General features: G+C 45.0%; 1 protein-coding gene across 2 annotated transcripts in view; it reads right to left on the reverse strand.

Annotated features, from left to right (window-relative positions):
- Positions 1-16564, reverse strand: part of LOC118778922 (semaphorin-3F-like) — an 80944-nt gene that overhangs the window by 10541 nt on the left and 53839 nt on the right. The window contains exons 5-10 of one of the 2 annotated variants that reach the window (XM_036530721.1): positions 15380-15499; positions 10895-10984; positions 8647-8740; positions 6552-6671; positions 5512-5651; positions 3894-4008 (exon numbers count right to left, since the gene is read on the reverse strand). In XM_036530721.1, coding sequence (XP_036386614.1) covers positions 3894-4008; positions 5512-5651; positions 6552-6671; positions 8647-8740; positions 10895-10984; positions 15380-15499 — 679 coding nt within the window. The remainder of the gene's footprint in view (positions 1-3893; positions 4009-5511; positions 5652-6551; positions 6672-8646; positions 8741-10894; positions 10985-15379; positions 15500-16564) is intronic. The other variant, XM_036530722.1, reaches the window with a different exon arrangement.

Below are 16564 nucleotides of genomic sequence, written 5' to 3' on the forward strand. Positions count from 1 at the left end.
CGATAATAAGAGAAAATAACCCGTAGAATAACAAGAAAACTCTAACAAGTGGGAGGAAAAGTTTGCTTTCACAGGGCCCCAGCACTTGCATGTTAATAAGAGCAATGAAAGGAACCAGACTCACAATTGCCCTCTTCCCCCTCTCTGCTTTTGTACAGCAATAAAACCCCGGTCTGCACGTTTTTCGCTTCCTCAGAAGAAAATTTATATCTGCTGGATCTCTGCCTTTTGTCTGTCTGTCTGTCTGTCTCTCTCTCTCTCTCTCGCTGGGAGGATTCTGAGCGGACCTGGAGCATTCATTCTTCTCTGATCGCTGCCTGTCCAAACAGATTCCACAACTCTGCCTGAATCCTGTCCTCTCCTATCTAGTGCTGGCACATAAGAGCTAATAGTCAGTCTCTCTCTCTCTCTCTCTCTTCCTCTCTTCCTTTAGCATCCTCCTATACAACTGCACTATTTGCCACTGGCAGACTGCTGATTGCATCTGAACCACGGAGCAACTTGCTGCTCACACTCTCAGAAAAATGGGTGAAAATGGATGGTGCACGTGCAATGGATGGATCTACAATGATCATTACAGGTGAAAATGAATGGCCATGTTACTGATCTGCATTACCTTCAGCAGAAAAAAAACAGTCATAAATTGTCTCTATAGCTCTCAATCAGTGGAACAAACCATATAAATCACCATTACAAGTATTTTTTCCTGTAGAATTTACTCCTCCTTGCTTTGTTCTCTTGAAAGTAAATATAGACCTCCTGTGGCCTAAACGAGGTATACATACCTCTGGAGCAGGACCTTCTATTGTTTGAGCATTGCCGGACCTTATTTGGGTGCTGCATGCTTTGTGCAGTCAAAACTTTTATGTTTTCCAACTGTGTAAACTCCCCGGGTCTCTGGCGTCCTTATTCAAAGGTATGTGCACATAACGATGCCATGGGGGCTCTACAGTTATTCTTCAAGTTTCATCACAGCTCTCCACAAAGACCCCTAAGGCCCTACTTACTGCTGTGCATGGTCAAAGCTGAATGTTTTATAGACATTCATTTTTCAAGCACACGCCATGAAAGAGCTACACATTCCCCATAGTCAGTCTACTTCAGGGCTTGGCCCTGTACTACACACTAACATGACAACTTGTTGAAAGAGGTACACTTAGTGGAGTCACCCTCTTGTGCCACCCACTGGTAACTGGCAGCCCTGAGAGGGCAGGCCTACTATGCCGTCCCTGGGGGACAGTAGACACTGTATGCCTCCAAATCACTAAGCCCCACCTGATCATTAACAGCCACCCAGAGCTCACGCTAAACTGTGGATTTACAACTTCATTAAACCAACAGGCACCACTGCTTTTCGCAAACGCTTGCCAGCAGTCAACCACCACCCATCACAAAACGCCGTACTTGGCCTGCCAGTGTAAACCAAGGCCCAATTAATGAAAGAAGGGAAAAAGCGGATATGTTTATTGCAGCCAGCTGAAACCACCTGCTTGGGCCCAGAGGTAGCAGCTTTAAAAAAAAAGGCTCTCATGAGCTAATGACTCTCAGCTTAATTTAATGGAAAGACAATGGTGTGTTTTCACCTGTTCTAGCAGGCGTCAGAGGCTGAGGCCGTTTGGGGTTGTTCAGAGCCCAGCTCTGAATTAGGATTTAAAGAGCTGCCCTCAGAGCTCCCCAAAAAGGTTGAGCACAGACCACCTGGAAATGTCACGAGGAACGTGTCACATAACGGCTTCACTTATTGCTGAATTAGCACTAAAGTTTCACTGGGATTGCATATGTTGGGTGGAAACATGAAATCTCGGGATGAATGAAAGAAAAAACACTGCTTATATGTACAGTGAGAGAGGACGAGACTGACATGCTGAGAGAAACACGCGCGCGGATTTAGTGCAGACAGGAATAAAATAAAGACAAGTGACTGTGAATCCACCTTGACTAAACTGAAGGTAAGATCCTATTTCTTACGGGTGTGGTCACAGTCACCTCTAATTGCATACTCAAGCAGTCTCGCGTGCCTCACTATGCTTTTCTCAGAAACATTTTTTCAATTCAGAACAGGGCTTGAGAAATGGGAGTCATAAATTTCAGCATAGGTATGGAGAATGCTGAGCATTTGGCAACAGCAACAACGCAGATATGAACTTGATATAAACCACCATCTGCCCGTGTTTCCTTTGTTTCAAGTCTATGCAACAAGAGGCATATTTCTCTAACAGCTCCCACTTTACGAACTACTCCCAAAATGGAGCTTTTGGTTTCAGGCTTCTTGAGAGAAAATCAGAAATAATTATTTGTCTGTCCCTCTGTTCCAAGCGGCTATGAGTAGGGCCTGGTCAGTTGCAGCCCTTGTCCCCTATTGGTGGAATGAGCTAGCTGCCTTGATCAGGACAGTCACTTGTCATCTTCTGTGACATATGAAGGCTCATCTCCTCAGTCTAGGCCTGGGGTTCACCTTCCTCAGATATGCTCGGATCTGCCAATTTGAAACCCAATGCACACTGACTGCTATTTTTGTCCAGTTTCACTGATAGCTGAGCCAAGAACTAAAAAGCAAATTTATACTGGAGTTGTTAAAGCCCAATAATGACATTTTAATTGGATATGACGGCTCTGCATTGCCTTTTAGGTACTTTTATACTGCACTACAGACACAGTGGCACTTGCCTGTTTGGCATTGTATTCTTCAATGTGTTTAAAAATGCTGTGTCATGGATAAGGGGCATGTGGGATAAGGGAACAAGACTTGTCCTGGATAAGGGGAAAATTCATGATAATGAAAATATAACTACATAATTATATAAAATTATAATATTTTATGTGTGTGTGTGTGTGTGTGTGGAATTCCCATTACTCTACCCTACTCTGTGAGTGCAATAGCAAACTGGGAGAAAAGAGTAAAGCTAAAGAGGTCCAAACAAGGCAGTACTTTTGGGATGGAACTCAGCTTTTTACTGTGCAGTGAGATACACGCCTCTGCAGGGAGTGAGATGAGGCTCTGAGGCAAGTGTCAGTTTCAGGCCAAGATGCCGAGGGTGGTGGTAGTGGGGGCAGTTTTAGACGGGGACAGGGCAGTGAAATTTGACCCCGTGTTGATCAGTGAGCTGTCCCATTCACTCACTCTACAGCTGATCCCCATTTGGCAGCGGGCCAATATAAACCAACTACTCTCAGAGTTGCTGTTGCTGGAATTCTAGCCCCTTCATATTTCTACATTTATTCAGTTGTATCTTCCATAAGGGAGAGAGAAGAGAGAGAAATTGAGAGAGAAAGAGGTAGGAGTGTGTGTGTGTGTTGGGGGGGGGGTGTACTGGGCAGGCTAAGTATGGGGAAGTTAAACTTAAGTTTCCCCAAGAGAGCCACAATTTTGGCCATTATTCCCCATTACTTCAAATTAGTTTCACTGGAGGCGAGTTGACCACTTTGGCCCAGCACACAAGTAAACAGCCACATTTTGAGTAGAGAAAGGGCAGGTATATGTAACTTGATACATGGAAAGAAAGCTACAATTTCCTTGGAAATGCATGTTTTCTGTGACTTTGTTAAAATGTGCCCTTTTGGCTTATGAATGCACATCATAGAAAATGGCATGGACAGGGCCTGCTGTGGTTCCCATGTGAAGGCTCTCCAGCTAAGGCCTGGTGAAGAATGCCAGAGGTATCACCTGCAGGTCTTTCAGCATGGAGAGACACCAATGGACAGAGACAGAGAGTTCCACACAGAGGAACAGAGCAGAAGGATTACACAAGGAGCACTAGGATCACATTACTAAAGGCCAGTCTCATGAATTTCAAACACTCTTCTGGACATGTTAATAAGGTAGCTACGAGAGAACTGGAAGTGGCTGCAGCCCGTGCAACGCTGGCACTTAGGGAGGAGGACGAAACACTCACGAAGCTCATCGAAGTGTGTCTCTATCCCATCAGCGCCTGGGACAGAGCAGATGAGCCGCGCCTTCAGGAAGGTACTCCACTTGTTCACCAGGCAGCAGTGACCGCCATCATCATTCTGCCAGGGAGGGGAGAAGGAGAGAGTCAGCTCTTTCACATAGACACACACACAAATGCATACACACACACACGCACGCACACACGCACGCACACACGCGCACACACACACACACACACACACACAAACACACAAACACATGCACACACATATGCACACAAACACACACACACACACGCACATAAACACACACACACACACACACACACACACACACACACACACAAAATGAATGCAGATGGAAACACCCACTCGCGTTCTAATGCAGTGTCTTCATCTGCTAAACAGGCTGTGGTTAGAAAACACAAAGAAACATGCAGAAGATGTTCACTCTCCAGCTCTGAGAGGATGAGACTGGAAACCCTCCTCCTGCCTTTCTTACGAGTCCTTCCCATCTGCCATGGACAACGGCCAAATTCCAGCACAGACAGGGTGAGCGAAAACCGTACTGAATAATATTTATAACCTCAGCCCTAAAACATTCGCATTCTCTTAAACATATTTAACTTTGATGAGGAAATTCACTGTTTTAAGGAGGAGCATATGGGACAGGGGAATACAGCAGGACCCGTTTATTTATAATATATAGCAGCACCATATTATATGTCATATTAACGTCCATATATTTGTCCTGAACTCCCCCCATGTTTCAAATAATACTATGAAATTCATTTGATAGTAATAAATTATTTCTACAGGGGGAATCTGCTGTTTATGGAAAAGGCTCAGATTCTGAACAGCCACAATATATTTATGAAATGCTTGGTTCAGTGAGCACAGTAAGGCAGATGGGGATAGGGAGCCCCTATGGATTCTGGTCTGGGACATGCAGAGAGAGAGAAAGTTTACTCTTGGGGTCAGACCTGCTCCAATAAACACAAAAGGGGCGAGGGGACCGTGGAACTGGGGCACGCATGACGGAGTAAACACGGCGCTCTCCGTGTGTGTAAACCAGGCCCGGCGAGATTAACGTCAATGTCTCGGCTCATCCAGAGGGACAAAACATCCCCCTTTTTATTTGCTTTTCCCTGATCCACTCATTTGTAGCTGAGAAGGGAAATGGGGGACAGGGGCATTGTTTCAGCAGGAGATTGTGCTCAAACATGACACCCATTAGAGGTGGGGGTCAGACGGCCTTGTGTTCAGACTGCCCTCGCAGCTCCGCTTTCCCAGCTGAAATAGGGTCAGAAGGTCACAGGGTCACAGGATGGTGTGTGTGTGTGTGTGTGTGTGTGCGTGTGTGGGGGTTAAAGAGTAGAAAGGGTGACTGACAGAATGCTCCCTATTTAAAAGCGAGAGCACTCTGTTTATGTGTGGATTCCAGCACGTCAGTGTGAAACAAACCCAAACGGCCTGGAGAGTGCTTTCTGCATGTTTAATCAAATGCAAGAGGTTGTCACATGTCACATCCTCTGCGCCCCTCAGGGGCCTGTGTTCACTCGTTTTCCAGTGGGGGCATTGCATGACGTGCCCCTCACCTGAGTGGCCCCTCCCATCACTCACCAGGCAGATGCGTCCGATTCGAGACTGGGTGATGGGGCTTTGGCCCATCTCTGATGATTTCTCCCGGAAGAAGAAGTACAGTTTATCATCGTTCCTCTCTGCGCTGTCAGGAATGAGATGCACGTGGACAAAAGAGGGATCTGGGGGCAGGAGAGAGAAGGAGAGAGAGAAATGCATGTGAGGAGAAGCTGGGACTATGGAACAAACTGCAAAGACAAACTGTGCCCTGTTTTTCATACACCGGCGGCTTTACATGTCAGAGGCACTGCAACACCGGCAGGTATCCAATAGCTCCTAATATCAACAGACAGTTTACATCCACTTTGTATTTTCCATACCAAATATAGTAATTCCTATGGGAGCAGCCAATTATCAACAAATGAAGTCCCAATAAGACTCTGCAGGATTTTCAGTATGTCTGTGGGGCAGTGTTTTTCTGGTATTAATTACAATTAAAAAAAATGAAAATAAGAAAATGAAAAAAATACCCTTTTTATGTAACAAATAATAAAGCAGCAAATTTGCATGTGCAGTGGACAAGGATGGCTTAAATGGTTTAATCTAAAAAACAGACAAAACTAGTTGCACTGCTGTGACATAATGCAGGGGAGCAGGAGCCACATGATGTAACAGTAACCTGTACATCTGTCACCTGAGCTGAAGCGGACCACATTAAATAAGACCTGCACATTCAGCCCGTCTCACTATTCAGTCTCTGTTTACTGACTGCAGGACCAAATGTGAGAACAGACGCACGCAGCGATTGGCTGGCCAGAGACCAGCAGGTGTTGCTTCTGACCACGGCCACATTGGAAGACTGGAGTGAGCACGGCTAGAAAGCCCAGCTTGTCAATTTGCACCGAAACTGGTGCCAAATGGAACGTTCTAGCAGGGGGAATAGCACATGCTACAATCACGGAGGAAAAACTTCGCTCACGTGCTCCTCTTAATTACAGTGCATCTGAGAGCTCGTTAGATGCCAGGACAAAAAAATGTCCTGGGATTTGGTGAGGGAAAAGGAGACCGGAGTGAACTGGTACCGTTTAACCATCTGGAGTTATACTGGTCTGTCCGCATAGCCGTCTGCTTCCCCAGAGTGCGGAAAATGGCAGAATCCGTTCCCATAAAATCAATGTAGACCCCAGCGTACAGCTCACCATCTGCAAGAGAGATTATTATTACTTTATTGGTTTATTTTTATCATGTTATGTTTTAATTTACTCATTTGTTTATGTGCTAACATATAAACTGATGCTGTACCTTTCAAATGAGAGAATCACTGTACTGTGTGCAATTTCAAAATACAGTTTTTCTTCCTTTTTTTTAGTTGTTATTGTTATGGCTTTGGCAGTGCGCTCAAATATGTCATGCCAAAAAAGCATCTGAATTGTACTGAACTGGGGTAGCGGACAGGGGCTGTCTGTGGCAAGAAACCGAGAAACAATTAGCAAATACCCAGACAGAGAGACATACAGAGAGGACAGAGACACACAAAGGACAGAGAGATACACAGGCAGAACAGAGATTAGAGAAAAAAAAAGATACAGGAATGACAGAGAGACACAAAGAGGGGACAGAAGAGAGACAGAGGAAGGACAGAAGGACACACAGCATGGGGGGCAACGGACAAGGAGACTCCTCCTGTCAGGGGAATACATGCAGACCAGTGATATCTACTTCTGAGGCATGTATGAGGACACCCCCCCCCCGCTCCCCAAGTGCACCAACAAGGCCATGGTGGTCCAAATGCACAGCTGATGTCCCGGGTCTGACTGGACTAAAGGGTGTGCGGTGGGTTGTGGAGGGGGCAAACAGTTTCCTTGCCCTGGCAGGACAGGATGTGACTGAGACCAGGACCCAGGCCTTGTTAAGCAGTGGGGGGGCGGGGAGGACGGCCCCCCTGCAGCTGCCAGGGCCAGGGTGTGAGAGCAGGTGTCTCAGCATGGAGCTGGCAGCCGGGCGTGAGCTGGACCGGCCCGTGGCCAGTGAGGGGGCAGAGGGTTGGAAAAGGCAGGGAGAAAAACCTGACTCTTTCAAGATTAAAACAAATTCTCTGCATTCCCCAACTTCTTTTCCAAAGTCTAGCGGTGAGAGTGGGAGAAACAGAGGAGCCACACAGGATGCTGGTATCTGAGTTTTGGGTTTTGGAGCAACATCTGTGATCTTTCATGGGCTAGAAGGCTGGAACACCCCCAATCCTTTAGCCAACTTACCCCGTTTCGGGCTCTGATCCCACCACAGAGTGGCCGGTAATCTGCACAGCACGGTCAGCTGTGAGCGTGTTAACGCGGGAAGGCACTGCCAGCAATTTACACTGGGATGTCTGTCTCATCCAGCAGGGATATAATCCACTTACAACCATGGCAACTGCACTTTCTGACCCGGTCAAATGGACCACCCTCGGACTCTGACAAGGACGCTGGGAGAAAGCTCCTTTTACAGAGTACTGGTATTAACACTTAACACAAACAATCTAAAAAGATTTAAATACCTCATCTATATATTCATATAGCAGCTACTACTACTACTACCACCACTACTACTGCTACTACTACTACTACTAGTTCTACTACTACTACTACTACTAATACTAATAATAATAATAATAATAATAATAATAATAATAAATAAATGAGTGAGTGATTTCTGTTGCCTTTGCAGCTTGCATTTTAAATTACTTCACAACCCTGGTTATTTCCATTGATGCCACCGAAGGATCCAAGACAGGAATTTTTTTTTTTATTTCTAGTCTTAGAATGGGGTATACAATTCTTCAAACTAGACTGAAAAATGCAGTCAGAATTATCCATCATTTCATGAAAGACTATAACGAGAAGTCCCCTGTGTGTTGCCCTGTGCCCAGAGCCTTTGGATGAAGGGGCCAATCTGTCTCCCTCAGCTAATTTCTGATAAAACGCTTCAGCAGACTGCTAAAAACCATGCGGTCCCTAAACAGGACCTGAGAGCAGGGTCACCCGTTTGTATTGCGGTGAGCCTGAGGACTAAAGAGATGGGATAGGACTGTGCTGTCCAGCTGAGTTATTGCATGCTCTCTGGGGAAGTGAGAAAACCCGACTAAGACATCCCGCACACTGCTTTTAATGGAATGTGTGACCCTGGCAGACAGGTACTCACTGATCAAAGCAGAGACGCTGTTCAGTTTGGGGTCATAGGAGCATTTGCCTTTCCCAGAATCCACTTTGCCCGGCTCCAGGTGGAATATGTATTCCTGGAAAGAGAATAGAAAATGAAGCATCTCATCAATAATGCTGTCGTTCCACGTTAAAATCACGCCAATAACAGCGATCCCTCTTCCTGCAGGCGCATTAGAGAGTGCTTATGCCTCCGTTTGTCTCTCGTGTTGGGCGGAAGAGGCACTCGTGATGGATGGCACAAGATGAAGACAATGTCTCAACACCCATGATCCCATGCATTCAGGGTGCAATTTTACAGACATGATCGCAGTAAGAAAGGACAGAGGCATCAAAACCGCATCCTCCAAGCCCAACAATCTCTCATTTCACCCTTGGCTCCTCTTCTTCCCTTCAGCCGTGATCTGCTCACACCTGTAATCCACCACAGAGGCATCTCCTGAGTGCTGCACCGCAGTGATTGGCAGGTACTTGGACAGAATGGTAGAATGCCCTTAGCATGTGATGACACTCCCCTGCCTGCCTTGACCATGAATCAGAATGGCTTCTATTTGCCTTCATCAACTGAGGGCAAAGGCTGGTGAGAGAGACATCACTGTCTCCGTCCGTCATCACCCACACTAAGGAAGGAAAGGCGTCTGCCAGAGTCTTATCAGCCGTCTGTTTATCTGCATTATTTCAATTCAGTCTACCTCTACTTAAAGTCAAGTATGTTTTAAAAAAATGAAGTGGCTGGCATTTCCCCCTATGGCATGCCAGATGTCCATGTATATCCATTCAAAAAAAGCTAATCTTATTGCTCATTTGCCAAAAAATGTTCTTTCATCAGTTAATGTTCCCTCAGCTTTCCCCTAGCAGAAACCAAACAACCTGCACATACACTGTACAACAAGGCATGCACACAAGCTGTAAAGGGTTAAGCATTCCTTTTCTGTTCTGAGAATGGCAGGAGACCTCAAACATTTGAGTAATGCTGGGCTATGTGGGTCTATTATTTCCATTGGTTTAGCAAATGAGCACGAAGCTTGGTGTTTGCCTTGGACCAACAGGGCTGTGGTGGGAGTAGGTCAAACAGTGAGTGTGTGAGGAGTTAGTGCGCATTCCTGAGGGCCGGGCGGAGCAGGGGGTGGTGTTACACAGCTTGAGTGACAGCGTTCACATGCATCTGATACTGATCCGCAACATTATTTTAGAACAAGCAGATTCTATGACGCTTGCAGTGGAAATGCACTTTAAACGTTTCTGTTAACACGGGTGATGTTTCCTGCGGCTTACAGGAATCGCTCGCATCATTCTCATGTCAACTCTCAGATGAATGAGGAGATCTTTGTCCTCCAGTTTTGAAAGGTGGCCAGTGAAGTGATTCTAGATCAAGACTTTCACACTAATCCCATGCCAAAACATGCAGCACAGCCCATTTCACAGCTATGAGGCTCAGGGGTATATCCTGCAGGAGCACAGAGAAATGATGGTAAATGTTCCTTGTGCTCTGATTAGTTTGAGAAGATGAGAACTAATAGCTGTACACTTTTGACTCTGGCGGACACAAGCAACAACACGTCATGGGTGTACCAATGTACCATACCCAGGAGACCTCCAAACTGTACTCTCTCCTGTTGATCCCACCTTGCATCCCAGCTATAGTCCAACCATAGCACAAAGAACCTCTAAGACTGCAGCAGAACCTGCATGCAAAAGTTCAGATAATGAGGGCAAGCAACGTTCCCTTCAAAGTAACTTAAAGCCCTCTTCCTGCAAGACGCTTAACATGGAGAGGAAGAGGGAGAGAGAAAGAGAGAGCAAATGAATGCTTGAGTAAAGGTGGCAAAAAAACACTAAATACGGAAATGCGGAAAAAACAGAACAGGAAAAAAAATACTAAACATTCATATACAATGAAAAGTAGAAAATGAACAGGCACCAGAGAAGCTGCATGCTTTGCCGAGACAAGCAGGTGACTTCACTGGACACCCATGACGGGAGGGCTGTTCAGGGCCCCTCCCAGGATGACAGAAGTGTCAACATCAGACAAAAAAAAAAGTACGAGTGAAGAAAAAAAAACGAGGTGTTAGGTGGCAGAGACATGCACCCCCCCGCACTAAGAGAGAGCGTGCTGGCCCTGGCCCGCTGTGGGTCTGCACCCAGAATCCCTGCCTCATTGGGCAGGGCTCGGGGGCATACCAGGCCTGCCCAGGCTGGCGATGGGCGCCTGATCCAAACCCACATCCCACCTGCAGTCCCGCTGGCTCGGCCGCGTCGCTGGCGTCCGCGGCTCGGCTGGCCCTCCCTCCGGACTGAGCTGTCTGCAGGTGCAGGGAGGCCTAAAACAGAACACACGACACATGCTGGCGGTTACCACTTCCTCCGCTGGTGGGACCAGGGACCGAGCGAGGGACATGCCCATGGGATTGACCCCCAACGTCGACCACCGCTGTCTCCACCCTTCACCAAATTGCTCACAGAACAATACGACAGACGCTGGCTTCCTGTCACAATGACAGCAAAAACGAGCTCTACTTGACCAATCCACAGAGTAGGAGATGAGAGACTGAATAAATATATCTACATACAGAGGAGATCAAAGTCTCATCCTCATGGCCACATTATATTGTAGCTACATAAGAACATAAGCACATATTACGACGAGAACAGGCCATTTGGCCCAACTAAGCTCGCCACTACAATTAAAGAGTATCCAAAACTGCATCAAGTCTGGACCTGAACACAGCAAGGGTCTCTGCCTCAACTACATGACCTGGCAACCTACTCCATGTATTGATAACTCTTTGTGTAAAATAATACTTCCTTATATCAGTGCAGAACTTACTCTTAACTAGTTTCCATTTATGTCCCCTTGTTTTACAGACTGAACTCACCCTAAAAATGTATTGTAGTTAACCTTATTGAGTCCTTTTATAAATTTAAAAGCCTCTATTAAATCACCCCTACATGTTGACTGAGGGCTGTTTAAGGTGGAGATTTGTGTTTTCTTTCTCCATTTCAGTCAAAATGGTAAAATGTTGCTAACCCCATCCCTACATGTTATCCGTTGGTAAAGCACAAGATAGTAGGCCCTGTGATTTTACACATGCCCACTGTTTTTCCATATGGATGTTACCCTGAACACTAGATAAACATGGAAACTGAGTGAGATGAAATGAATGATCATGCTAACATTCATCTGTGTAATTTGGTAAATACTTGCTGATATTTGTTTTATCCTTATTGGTTGTAGCTTCTACTGTAGCTCATAGCTTCTTAGCTGTATAGCATTTGAGTAAAATTCAGGTCTGTCTGAAGTATGTGTTAACATGCTTGGTTGAGTCAATGGTAATTTATTACATCAATACCACAACCACCAAACCAACTAGAAAGCAACCATTCAATCCAGCAAGTTACAACGCCTTGTAACTAGCTTCTGATTAGAAAGCAATCAAACCAAAAGTCAAATCACATTCTGCAGAGTAAAAAATGACTGCATAACATTTACTCATTTGGCAGACGCTTTTATCCAAAGCGACTTACATAGGTTACAGTTCTTTACAATGTTATCCATTTATAAAGCTGGATATTTACTGAGGCAGTTGTGGGTTAAGTACTTTGCCCAAGGGTACAGCAGCAGTGTCCCAGCAGGGATTGAACCGGCAACCTTTCGGTTGCGAGTCCTGCTCCTTAACCACTATGCTACACTGCCGCCCATGTTTCTCATAACATCCTGATGTAGATTGTTGCCACTCTGTTCGATTGTGTTGTCTTTCTGTACTCTGCTTTCATTGTTTTTACTTTGTCAGAGTATGGCTGTGTGCCTGGCACCTAATTTACGGAGGTCGCCAGTGATATTCACAACTATTTTAAAGTTTCTTATGGCTCTGCCCTGCTCCTGCTAAGCTGAGCTCTCTTTCCAGATATTAACAAGAGCAGTAACGTTAACCTCCTCCGTCTCCCAAGGCAAACAAGACAAACTGGCAAGGTTTCTTCTCGTAATGTTTCTCACAGAAGGGCAATAAAACAAAAAGCAAAGACCTGTATTTGCTATGGAGGGAATGTGCGAACAAAAACCCAGATTCAGGCCACATGTCGAAAAGTGATCCAATAGAAGTGTTTCTGTCTCAGAGAAATTAGAGGATTCCCAGGTACACCTGGAGAGTCCAGGTATGCAAACGGAACAGAATCCCTGGCCATTCTGAGCTGAAGAGTTAATTTCCATCTAATGAGAACACCTGACCCCTTCTGTAGGCCTCTGTCTACACACACCACAAGAACAGCAAGAATTATATTTGCTAATTTTGGGTGTGAATCAGTAAAATAATTTACTTGTAAATGTAACTGTAAATAATTTATAGCAGAGTGAACACATCTAGCCCACATACTATACCTCTCACTGCCAAAACCCTGTGTAGAATTTGTGTAGAATATCAACCTGTCAAATTTCTCACACTATCCACAGTACAGTGAACATAGGACTGTTTGTCTGTTTTGAGGAAGCTGCTCTGACAAAACTGCACCTGGAAGTGTGTGTGAGAGAGATGGGATATGTGGAAACTTCATGAGCAGAAGCTTGTTTCCTGTCTGGAAAGCAGTGCGTTTGGGGGAGAAGTGTACACAGTGCTGCTTGATTTTTCTCAATTGCTATGGTGAGGGTTTAAGGTGAAATCTGTCTCATCCATTTTATATGAATGGAAAAAGATCCATCTCATTAAAACATAATGTTAGGATGTTCCTCCGGTCCTTTAAAATGTGATCTCCCATTGTGGGTTACACTGCTTCACATCCTGTAAACCTTGAGCACTAGATACAGATGATGGAGTGATGCCGTCCAGCAGAGGAGGTGAACAGGACCAGAGGGCTGGCCATTCAAACATATTGCTGGTCTTGGGGTGATAACACTAGATGTGCATTACAGCCCTGCATTTGGTCACAATAAGACAGCGGAAGCCACAGGAAGCAGTGGGGGTGGTGTGTGGAAGTCTTGAAAGACCTTACGTCAGGCCCTTGAGGAGGCAGATTATGAACAAATGACTTTTATTTAAGTCCTGTTTCAAAAGCCCCTGAACTGTCATGAAATAACAAATGCTGTATTTAAATAAATGAGGCAGGGGGTGGGTGGAGGGGGTGAGAGGGGTGAAGGGATGTATAAAAAAAAGGGAAAGGACCCAAATTGTAATTCCTGGCCTGAAGGATGAAATTCAAGTCCTCCAATTAAACTATGAGACTAAACAGGCAGTAGAGTAACAGTGCGCTAGGGACAACAGCTGCTGGAGCTCTGATGGCAGCCAGCAGAGGTGTGTGGGAGGGGCAGGGTTCTTTCAAGACTGCTGATGGAAGTGACACTCATTCTTTATTGATGGTCTTTAAGACACTCTTACACATGGAACTGCCACCATCTCTGCAGCAGAGACACCCATCAGAAAATCAGCCAGACATCACACATTCCTCTCAATGCCAGGTGCCAAGGGCCTCGCTGCAGTAGGCCTCCTCACCAGCAGGGGTCACTCTCATGCTATGTCTTAGATAATTCTGAAGTCATGCAGTTTGACATAAGAGCACACTGATTGTCCAGCAGAGGAGACTCTCTGTTGACCAGTTCTTCCATACTTCAAGTGGAAGGGCAAAGGTAAAGTAGCAGTGACATTGTAGCAGTCTAGACATATGAACAATGTGAATGCTACAACCCCTAGATTCAACCCAAACTGTTGAGTGTTTAGGAAAAAATGGTATTCAATCAAACAGAAAAACATTCCAGAATAACCTAGTACTGTAAAGAAGGTTTATTACCAAAGATGACTCTGTTTTTTATTGCATCCAGTGGTAACCTGCATGAATAAAATACAGCTGATGAGATATTTTAACTTTCGTCTGCAAGCTTTATTAGTTCACCTGCATTCAGTCAATCAATAATGTCTGGCTTTGTGATGGAAATCACAAAACATTTTGTTGTGTACATCCACAAACTGACAAATGACTGAGACACTAATGCAATAAGCATAGATCATCGCTGCAAGCTCACAAGACAGCAGCTATCACAAAAGAAGTGATCTCAGCTGATGTCATCCGCACATCACATCCGCCATAATCTCTTATTAACCCCTCTCAAAAGAAGTGGCAAGCTGACAATGAATCAAAGTGACATTATGTATGACATTTTCACTGCTGTAAGTTCAGAAGCAATGAAAAAGCTGATAAAAGTTCTGTTAACCAAATGTGTTTATGGATATGACCGAACAGATAAGAGCAGAAGAGCTGCACTACAAGGTCATTATGTTTGTAATGTCAATGGCAGTCGTATAGCGAGTGTGAATCAGCCCTGTGTGGAAACTGGGAAGGTGCCAGGGAGTTTTAAAAGAATTGGCCCTTGGGACATTGCCTTACTCAGGTCCTATACCAAAATTTCCTTTGATGATTTGTTGGCTAAAGATGCGACCACACAGCCATGAATCACAGACAGATCAAGGGTAGGTCCACGTGTGGGCCCATGAGTACTGAATGGTTTTCTACTGCAGTAAAGTCAAAGGTAGAACTAGCCAAGCGATGTGAAATAAGGCGATTGTGAACCAGGATGAGAATCACACAGTGGGAGTGGTGATGATATAGGAGACATCATTGGGTATAGTTGAAGGCGACTTAGTACTTTTTTTTTTACTGAGAGAAAATTACCCTTCTGTGCTGAAGTCATGCAAGGGCTTCCAGTGGGAGGGGAGCACAGAGATCACCCTTACCTGAGGCTTGCGTCCTCGGTTGACATAGGTGCAGACTGGATTGTAGGCTCCTGTGCCGCAGACGTACAGGTGTGTCCGATTCCAGGGTTCAATCAGACGGATGAAGTTCCCACACTCCCCCTGTAATCAGGACCACAGAAAAGGTTTTTGATTTAAAACATTTTCATCTGAAGATGTGTACATATACAATTCAAGACTGTGCAGGACAGAATCTAGTACCAAATAATGGAAAACAAAACACTGATTTGCTTGTCCAATTCTGCAATCCAATAGTTGCAAGGATTACATCAGCTGGTTCCTTGAAGGAAAAACAAGGTTGATTTGTCATGAAGATAGTCTCCTTGAAATCATACAATATCTTCATAAAACTGCCCTGATTCGTAGTAACATGATCGTTGCTTACTTTATTTAGAATCATTTTCATGTAGTGCCATTCCAATCATCATGGAAATCTAATCAGTAACATGTGTTTCACTTAGATTTTCCAGACAGCCAAATGTTCTCTCACAAAATACACTATAATGCTGCAATATAGTACTTGTTTCATGGTAAATGTTTATGTCAAAGCCCTGTTCAAGCAAGAATTACAGTACATAATATATTTACTGAGTATATGCTCCTATCCAGCGCATTTTATATCGATGTTGTCCGTTAATACAGCCATCTACAAAGTAAAACAATTCAGATTAAGCACTTTGCCTAAGGGTACAACAGTTGTGTGATACAGACGCCTAGACTTTCAGGGTAAAATCTGGAATACAACCTTAATATCTGTGCCACAGTGACACCTAATAACAAGCACCTTGAAGAAGTTGAGACCTCTGTGAACCCTCTGTGATAAGCTGGCTGAAGGTCAAACTGAAAATTGAGGGCATGATGTCCTCCACCCCTGCTTTTGCTGTCGAAAGTACATGTATTTCTTTGTGCATTCCCTGGTGACATATTTTAGCCTTGCTTGATGGACACTCATGGCTCTGAATGGGAGCGAACAGTAGCCTCACAGGTGCCATTAATAATAAAACCCAGGGAGCTCCAGCTACACCAGAGTGCTGGCTCCTCCCCACTTCACCCTCAGAGTAAACATGACTGGCGGCTGTCTCGGAATGTGTTCCTCTTGGTTCTGCCTCCTACCATGCCAGCCTCATTTGTGGCCAGAATGTGAACTTGTTAATATGTATAATGACA

This window comes from Megalops cyprinoides, chromosome 6 (genome assembly GCF_013368585.1).
Source record: "Megalops cyprinoides isolate fMegCyp1 chromosome 6, fMegCyp1.pri, whole genome shotgun sequence".
Classification (NCBI taxonomy): domain Eukaryota; kingdom Metazoa; phylum Chordata; class Actinopteri; order Elopiformes; family Megalopidae; genus Megalops; species Megalops cyprinoides.